General features: G+C 51.4%; 4 protein-coding genes across 4 annotated transcripts; 2 read left to right on the plus strand and 2 right to left on the minus strand.

Annotated features, from left to right (window-relative positions):
• Window positions 1-42: 42 nt before the first annotated feature.
• On the minus strand, window positions 43-2,350 carry BKA78DRAFT_244941 (kinase-like domain-containing protein; the record flags this gene model as incomplete). Its single annotated transcript, XM_066884081.1, has 6 exons — window positions 43-798; window positions 860-997; window positions 1,049-1,846; window positions 1,916-2,065; window positions 2,128-2,197; window positions 2,259-2,350. The coding sequence occupies 6 exons, from the start codon at window positions 2,348-2,350 to the stop codon at window positions 43-45; spliced, it is 2,004 nt and encodes a 667-aa protein (XP_066749134.1).
• Window positions 2,351-2,647: 297 nt separating this feature from the next.
• BKA78DRAFT_301999 (trafficking protein particle complex 1) lies at window positions 2,648-3,774 on the plus strand. Its single transcript, XM_066887405.1, has 4 exons — window positions 2,648-2,789; window positions 2,843-3,056; window positions 3,117-3,351; window positions 3,401-3,774. The coding sequence occupies exons 1-4, from the start codon at window positions 2,753-2,755 to the stop codon at window positions 3,419-3,421; spliced, it is 507 nt and encodes a 168-aa protein (XP_066749135.1). The 5' UTR covers window positions 2,648-2,752; the 3' UTR covers window positions 3,422-3,774.
• Window positions 3,775-5,726, minus strand: BKA78DRAFT_302002 (RNA polymerase I associated factor, A49-like protein). The gene is made up of 4 exons (XM_066887406.1): window positions 5,518-5,726; window positions 4,566-5,457; window positions 4,381-4,503; window positions 3,775-4,328 (listed from the first exon to the last, which is right to left on the minus strand). The coding sequence occupies exons 1-4, from the start codon at window positions 5,660-5,662 to the stop codon at window positions 4,163-4,165; spliced, it is 1,326 nt and encodes a 441-aa protein (XP_066749136.1). The 5' UTR covers window positions 5,663-5,726; the 3' UTR covers window positions 3,775-4,162.
• Window positions 5,727-7,276, plus strand: BKA78DRAFT_302004 (uncharacterized protein). Its single transcript, XM_066887407.1, has 2 exons — window positions 5,727-6,246; window positions 6,300-7,276. The coding sequence occupies exons 1-2, from the start codon at window positions 6,097-6,099 to the stop codon at window positions 6,924-6,926; spliced, it is 777 nt and encodes a 258-aa protein (XP_066749137.1). The 5' UTR covers window positions 5,727-6,096; the 3' UTR covers window positions 6,927-7,276.
• The last annotated feature ends 602 nt before the right edge of the window (window positions 7,277-7,878 follow it).

A 7,878-nucleotide genomic window follows, 5' to 3' on the forward strand; every position in this document is an offset into this window, starting at 1 on the left:
TCCCACCTTCTACTCGTCTAGTGTCTTTTTCGACCCCCAACTTCAACCTGATTCGGAGCTGCCAGCAGCTTCGCCCATCTTCGCGTCGGCGTTGTTCTTTGCCTTTTCCACAAGCTTCGCGAGGGCCGATGCCCCCTGTTTTGACACCTCTTGCCCCAGTTGCAAAGCGTCCAGCAGAGATGGGTTTTCTCGGATGCTCTTCTTGCCCTCGACCCGACGAGTGAGATAGAGTGTCGGCCGCTTCTGCCCGCGGTCCTTGACGATTTTCTGAATCTCCTCCTCATAGGCCTTTTCATACACATCCATGTCCACGGCGCTGGGTGACTCGCAGACAAGGTGCTGATATTCTTGCGCCATGTCACCTTCCGGAGCGTCAATGTCCAAGAACAAAGTGTCTTCCAGAGGATTGTGCGCATGGCCCTTTCCAATTTCGACGCGCGTGACGGCTTGTTGGACCACAGGACGTCCTGGAACTGGTGAACCACGGGGACTCGGGGGTATCGAAGGGCGAGAGGCGGGTCGAGATGAGATGTTTGACCCCTCGACACGCTGCGCCAACTGATCGGTCAATTGGTCCAGCTTCGTCCCCAGAGCTTCACGCAGACTTTCGGGGCTAAGTTTGTTTTCGGCTTGCGAACTGTTGCCTGCGTTGTCGCTCTGAGCCCGCGCCGCTCTCTCATGCGGGGATCTCATAGATAGAGGTGGTTGCACCATCCGTGACGCCTGGCCAAAAATGCCTTGCACCAAATCTGGCCGCCTCCTGAAGAGAAGTTGCTTGAAGCGTTTTACTGCTTTCATCTACCCATCATGTCAGCTGTGCTCAAAGAGACAAAGTAAGCACCCCTTTTCGCCAACGTACCACGATGAGCAAGTGACCCATGTTGCCCGTGATGGCCGCATTCACCTCATCCTCTGTTGGCGGCTCAATGATTGTGGCAACATTCTCTTCCTTTGGTAACAGGCGGTCCATGCCTCTCCGAGTGACCCATCGATGTTCCTTTCAAAGTCAGCATCTTCGCCATGGACATAGGGGGCGCGGTGACCTTACGCGGAGTTCGTCCATCACTATTCGCGTTTCGGGATTCTTGTCCAGTATTTTGCCCATCAGATCCGCAAAGTCGTCATCGCAGTCGGGACCGAGTTCAACCTCGTCATTTCTGATCGAGTCGTAAAGATCAATCATTCCGGGTTTTTCGAATGGTATCCTTCCGTAGCGCAAGCAGTAAAGCGTCACGCCCATTGACCAAATGTCCGCTGCTTTCCCAGACACGTCTCCGTGTTTTGGTACACATAACTCTGGTGGCATGAACGCTGGCGAGCCAGCCGATTTTTTGGTCTTCATTTCCGAGTCTTTTTCAAACATTTCCGACACGCCAAAGTCTACAATCTTCAGTACATCGTCGTCGGTAATCAAACAATTGTCAGGCTTGATGTCGCGGTGAATGATGCCCTGGGCGTGGAGGTATTCGATCCCAAGAATCATGTCCCGGAACCAGCACCTGCATTGCTCCTCGTGGTACGGATCTGCTCGCTCTTCCAGCCCGACTCTCATTACAACACCCTTCTTGCAAAGCTCCAGGACCATGTACAATGAGTCTTCGTCTGGATCGTCGAGGACCTCGATCAGTGACACAAGGTTTGGGTGGTTGAGCTTCTTCATGACTGCTATTTCTTCCCGGATAAGGTCGAGCGAGTTGTTCGTGTCGCTGCTCGAGTGCCGGTGCAAGGGTAGATTAAACCCGCGGCCTGCCACCGCCGGGCTTTGTCGCCGGCGCATACCCGGATTCCGGAGCAGGTTTGATTGCGCCCGCTTCCTCAACCGCGACTTGGAAAATTCCTTGACCGCCTGGACACCTCGAGGGATGTGAGTCAGCGCGACGATTTGAGATGCGGCCGTGAGCGAGGCTAGGCTTACGAATTCTGTTCCAAATTGGTCAACAGCCAAGTGGACGGCGCCAAAAGATCCACGGCCAATTTCCTGTTTTACGATATACTGGTTTATCCTGTGTTGCGCCGTACCGTCGTCTTCGCTATTACTGTATTCAGATCGAGCGTTCAATGTTTCCTGGACAGTGCCACAGTCAGAGTATAATCTTCGAGACGGCGCGTTTGGGTGAGGACACGGACTTTGACTTCTCTCGTGTGCGACGCAGCGCGACGGTGGTGGCGGAGAGGGCTTTGGTATGCAGGCGCGGAGCTGTAGCAGACGGCGCATGTTAGCAACACGCATGACGGAGAAGTTCAAAGGCTCATCTCACGCATGTTTGACTGGCGGTGGTCTGCTTTCGTCAGGCACAGTCAGAGAGAGATGGTCCGACGATTGTGTCCCCGGCGGAGACGGCGAAGACATGGCGGCGGGGTCGATGCAGGGGAACGATGAGGGGAGTAAAGCGGTATAGACGATAGGGCCGTAGGTCGCGCAGGAGAAATATGCAGGATTCGCGATTCGTACTCCGTAGGCGGATAGGTGAGTAGGTCAGTCGCATGCGGCCACCTTATGTACAGATGTAGGTAGGAGAGAGTAGCCAGCTTGGCTGCTTGGTTGAATTGTGGAGGGGCCCGGCGACTGAGAGCCAAGAGTCAGGGATCGCTTCAGGGTTCCAGTGGGGTGGGCTGCGCGCCATCTCCAACGGCAGCCATTACCGCTACCGCCGACTCCAACTTCACCTGGTACCATGCGCCAACATCGCACCTCTCTCGCACTTTTCGGGTACGACTGTCGCCATTTTCCCCAGTCTCTGCCACCCTCATAATGGTCGTCTACTCTTTCTACATCTTCGACCGCCACAGTACGTAGCCTCCCAAGCGCCCTCCGCACCACTCGCTAACCAAGGTCCTTCAGGTGAATGCATCTACAGCAAACGATGGATGCAGCCGCCACTTTCTACCGCCCCCAAACCCACTCGGCCTCAATCTGGTGGCAGCCTTGTCAGCGATGGAGATAGGGATTCCAGTGGCCGCAGAGCCCTGTCCAAGGAGGACGATGCGAAGCTCATGTTCGGGACAATCTTCTCCCTTCGGAACATGGTCAAGCAGCTCGGCGGTGAAGACGATACGTACGGCACACCTGCTTCGCTATTCATAGCCCACCACTGACAACACTCGCCCGCTCAAAGCTTCCTGTCGTACCGCACCGCCGAATACAAGCTCCACTACTACGAGACCCCCACCCGGCTCAAGTTTGTCATGCTCACCGATACCAAAACCAACAATCTCCGGATAGTGTTGCACCAAATATGGGCAAATCTCTACGTCGAGTTTGTCGTCAAGAATCCCATAGCACCCGTCGAACATCCCGGGGGGATCGGCGTAGCCAATGAGCTGTTTGAACTGGGTCTCGACAGCTTCATAGTGAGTAAAATCATGGACTCGAGATACGTCTCTAACAGGCGCGCTAAAGAACACCGTCTTCCCTTCTTGAGAACTCCATCAATTTTTGAGACCAAGAGAAATTTAGGTTTTCTTAGTATTCAACGTCCATGGAGACGGATATCCACGGCACCTGACTGCACCAACCATCTTTCGCAAGGTCGAATCTCGTTACCGTCTCCGCCCGATAAATGCGAACTACCGCCGGCTTTGGCCACACGTCCAGATGGCCTTTGCGCCAGAATCCCGTGCGTGGGGATGTTGATGGTTTCAGAATACCAGGGGGGTGAGTTTGGATACCGAGGGACCAAATCTTCGCGATGGAGCACTAGCGGAAAAAGGAAGCATTCATTGAGGCATACCGGAGCCGATAGCTATATCGCAATTCAAAAGATCCGAAACATGACCTTGGGCGCCATGGGCACTTTTTCGAACATCGCAACCTTCACGGCAGAATCTGCCAACCAAGGAACTAGCTAGCTATGAGGGAGCTCCCCCCAGCATACTGGCCCCATTAAAGCCAGCCCTCCTTGTTCAACGCCTAGCGCCAGACTCGAAATGATTACAGGAAACATGCCGCCATTGTGGAGCTCAAGCGCCACTTCAGGTCCTGCTCGATGCATCTCAGCGTTCGTTTAATGTTCCAGCCCCTTTCCTACCACAAAGTCTTGGGATACCAACCGCGGCTCTTCCTAAGCGACCAGCAGATACGATGGCCAGCCACGACTTCTCCTGGCTTGGCTCTTTTGATATACTGGTGCTAAATCGGCAGCGATGAGGCTTGATGTCTTCATCATCTGCGTTTTGCGGGCAAATTGCGCTGCTTAGGGAAGTCGAGGGGTATCTTGAGCTTTGCGATCTTGTGGTTCGTGGCCTCCGCCTTGGAATATTTCTTTCCGCGCTCCTTTTCCGTTGGAACGCCAACTTTGCAGCCGATCTCATGGAAGTACTGAGCGATTCTGCCAATTAGTTAGTTTTGAATTGTCTCCCTGGACTACGTTGCGATCTTACTGCTTGTTGTCTACTTTGAGGTCTTCTCTCAAGTCGAACGTGTCGACCTCGTAATCATCCACAATCAGAGCCATTGCGGCAATGTGGGTGATGAGGTTGTCCACATGCCACTTTGTCAATTCGCTGTAGGACTGGTAAGCAAACCACCAAACTTTACGGGCGGCATGACTTGCTGTAACACTTACTTTCCGTCGGCAAACTTGCGCCTTACGCTGTCCAAGAGCGCTCCACTTATACCCGTCTTCTTCTCCAGTTCCTCTCTTAGGGGAATCCTCTTCGATCCGCTCCTCGATGGTTTGAGGGCCGCAAGGAAATCGATCAAGAGTTGGATGTATTTCAGCACCTTCAGCTTCTTTTGCGCCTTCTTTTGCAGTGCAAGGTTTCCAATTCGACCAAAGACAAATCGACTCGTGGTCGTAAACCCTTCATTCTTCTGGGCTGCGTCGATCCACGGTTGGACATCAATTAGTCTTAAAGTGTCGCCGCCAATCAAAGATTCGGGTGTGTAGACTTCGACAGGATTCGTGGCAGCCAGATTGGCTCTAGGACGGGGCTTTCCTTCGTCCACGGCAGCCTGGAGCGACTCCTTCGTGGGTAGGTCTGCAGTCGCATCGGAGACTGATTGGAGAACAGCGGCAGCCACTGAGTCTCCAGAAGCTCCAGAACCAGGGGCAATGGCATTTTCCGTGATAGAGGCGAGTGCCTTCTTGGCCTTCTTAGTACCAAACTCCTTTCCAAGCTCTTGTCGAAGGTTGAAATTGCTCTGCCTCTGGTTTTCGGCGGCCTCTTGGCGCTGGATCCTCATCTCTTCAGCTTCACTCCTCAACGTACTTCTCAAGACGAGCTTGTGCGCTTTCATCACCTTGAGCTCCCCTGTGGCTGGATCGTAGATGCCGACATAGTGCTCCAGGAAGTTTTCGGAGGGGCCGTCATGTTCTTCGGTCGCGGTAAAGTTGAGCTTCGGATGGTCGGAGGTCTCAAGGAGCAGTTCGTAAGACGTAGGGCGCTTGTCGCCCGAGTCCTTCTTGTAGGGAGTAAACGCGGCATTGGGAGGGAGGGATACACCAGGCGTCGCGGCTGTCAAAAGACAATGTTAGTCCAGTGTCAGACGTGGGCAAGAGGACCGAAGTTGCGCACCAACAACAGGACCAAGCTCGGCGTCGTCTTGGAGAAAGGAGACTTTGACGGACGTGGCGGCCGCGTCAAGAGCTACCTTTTTGGCGGGACGATCAGTTCGCTGGGCAGCGTTGCGCTTGCGCTTCTTTTCGGAATGGTCGGTCATGTTGGACTGTGTTGGGTGAGTAGCGGGATCTCAGCAGATGCGACGCGCGACACGAACTTTTTTGCCAAGACTTTGTTATCGACAACGGCGGCGTAAATCTTGGCAGTCCAAGGGTCCACCTACCTACCCGACTGCCCGCATATGGGCAACGCTACCAGTGACGTAAAACCGACCTATACGACTGGAAGGCGTCACACGCGCTGTCGGGCGTCTTCGACTGGTTGTCTTGTCTTGACTTGACGCGAACTGTGGTGTCGTGTTCAGTACGACATGTTCCTCGTTGGACCATGCTCAACTAACTGCTACTTCCCTGTTTCCTGACATCGCCTCCAGTCGTTGTTTTTATAGCCAACATCCACATCACCGCCCTCTTTTCTTGCACTGGCTTCATCCTTTCCCTTCTTCGACATCCTTCTCCGCCACTGTCGAATGCCATGGCTGCGTTTCTCGAATCCGTTCAAAATGTCGCCGCAGCTTTCCAGTCCAAGTCCATGGGCGTCATCGACGGCTTGTTTCCACCAGAGGCGCGCGCCGAGGTCCTCTCGAGGTTGAAGACTTGGGCAGTTGCAAACCCCAAACTCGCCGTGAGCCGCCCCTCTAGGACTCCTTGACTTGATCTCGTGGCTGACCGTCCAAGGGTTTCCTCTTGGCCCAACTTGCCATGTCTGGGTTCCCACTCTTCCTGTTCGGCGTTTTCACTGTCACCGTATTCGTCTTCTCCCTGGTCGTCGCCCTTCTTGTTGGCGTCCTGGTTGCGCTCCTTTTTACAGCTTTCATGGTCTTTGTTGCGATCCTTGTGGTTCTCCCTACCACCTTCATCACAACCATGGGAGCAAGCTTCGTCTTCCTCTGGGGTCTTGGTGGATATTACATCGTCAAGTGGTTCAACCAGAGCGAAGGAACAGCCCCTGATGGCTCGGCTATTGGCGACAAACTGAACAACTTGACTGGCGGCCGCATGAGCTTCTTAATGGACGGCATGAGAAAGCAGGATGCTGAGGGTGGTCACAAAGACGTACAGGACAAGGATGCGCAAGGCCCTCGTCGAGCTGATGATGATCGCAAGGATGGAAAGGAAAAGGAAGCGCAAACCTCCGCCCGGTCACCGATTTCTTCGGGGCCAAGAAAGCTCAATCGAGAGCATATCAAGAATGGCGTGGGCAAAGCAGCTGATACCGACGATGTGAGGCAAAAGACTGCGGGCGCAACTAATAGTGTATCCAGTGTCAAAGGTGCCGCTGGTGGGGCTACTGGTCTGGTTTAGGTCTCACCTGAATAGGTGTTCTTGGCCCTGACTGTATTTATTAGTATAGCACATTATATAGACTGAGAAATCCATTTCTAGATGCGGTTTGTACATCTAGCTTCCTTCCACTATGGAAGAGAGGGCAATATTCATCTACGGATTAGTGTTCTTCTACAGTTCAATATCTGTGGATGCGCAAGAAGTCGCGCTATTGGTCAATTGTATAGTCAGGGCAGTCGCATCGCCATCGGTCGCGCTGTCGCTGGGTAGAATGCTATCGCGCAGAGCGCCCTTTGCAGAGAGGGGGGGTCAGAAATTTAATCTCTATTCTAAGAGTAGTTATAATCATTTATTTATATTCTTATTTAATTAAGTATAAGAGTTTCCTCTATATTATACTATAGAATTTATAGTCTGATATCTATAGTATTTATAGAGCTACTAACTTTTATAGGTTATCCTATAAAAATATAGCTTTTCTATTATAGGTATATTTTTAATAGTTATAAAGTAAGATAATCTAGGCTAAGTCTTTATAGTTAAAAGTATAGAAGTAGAACTAAAAAGTACTAATAAAGAAAGTCTACTAAAACTCTATATTTTAATTATACTATTATAGAGTAAGGTATTTAGAAGTAGAGAGTTAGTACCTAGGATTATAGTTAATTATATAGCTAAGTAGAGCTTAGTATACCTTTTCTCTTTTAGCTAGTCTACCTTAATTTAGCTTAGTAGCTTAGTATACTTAATAATATCTACTACCTGCTTAACTATTAGGCCTCCACCTTAGCCTAAAGTTAAGAACTATAGGAATCCTACCTAGAGAGCTTAGGCTAACTAAGGAACTTGCTTAGTTACTAACTAAGTAAGTATATATATATATCTTTCTTTCTTTCTCTCTACTCCTTCTCTTCTTTTCTTCTTACCTTAGTCTTTTTATAGCTGAATGCTATATTGCCTCTTAAGCCTT

The sequence above is a fragment of the Phyllosticta capitalensis genome, assembly GCF_038381095.1.
Source record: "Phyllosticta capitalensis strain CBS 128856 chromosome Unknown BKA78scaffold_1, whole genome shotgun sequence".
In the NCBI taxonomy this organism is placed as follows: Eukaryota; Fungi; Ascomycota; class Dothideomycetes; order Botryosphaeriales; family Phyllostictaceae; genus Phyllosticta; species Phyllosticta capitalensis.

What these genes read in the sequence shown, in the direction of transcription:
- BKA78DRAFT_301999 (XM_066887405.1), top strand. Translation starts at nt 2,753, where the DNA reads ATGGTCGTCTACTCTTTCTACATCTTCGACCGCCACA. An exon ending in CTACATCTTCGACCGCCACA is followed by an intron (nt 2,790 to 2,842) that starts GTACGTAGCCTC and finishes AAGGTCCTTCAG; the next exon opens with GTGAATGCATCTACAGCAAA. An exon ending in CTCGGCGGTGAAGACGATAC is followed by an intron (nt 3,057 to 3,116) that starts GTACGGCACACC and finishes GCCCGCTCAAAG; the next exon opens with CTTCCTGTCGTACCGCACCG.
- BKA78DRAFT_302002 (XM_066887406.1), bottom strand. Translation starts at nt 5,662, where the DNA reads ATGACCGACCATTCCGAAAAGAAGCGCAAGCGCAACGCTGCCCAGCGA. An exon ending in CGCAAGTTTGCCGACGGAAA is followed by an intron (nt 4,504 to 4,565) that starts GTAAGTGTTACA and finishes CCAGTCCTACAG; the next exon opens with CGAATTGACAAAGTGGCATG. An exon ending in CTCAAAGTAGACAACAAGCA is followed by an intron (nt 4,329 to 4,380) that starts GTAAGATCGCAA and finishes ACTAATTGGCAG; the next exon opens with AATCGCTCAGTACTTCCATG.
- BKA78DRAFT_302004 (XM_066887407.1), top strand. Translation starts at nt 6,097, where the DNA reads ATGGCTGCGTTTCTCGAATCCGTTCAAAATGTCGCCGCAGCTTTCCAG. An exon ending in TTGCAAACCCCAAACTCGCC is followed by an intron (nt 6,247 to 6,299) that starts GTGAGCCGCCCC and finishes TGACCGTCCAAG; the next exon opens with GGTTTCCTCTTGGCCCAACT.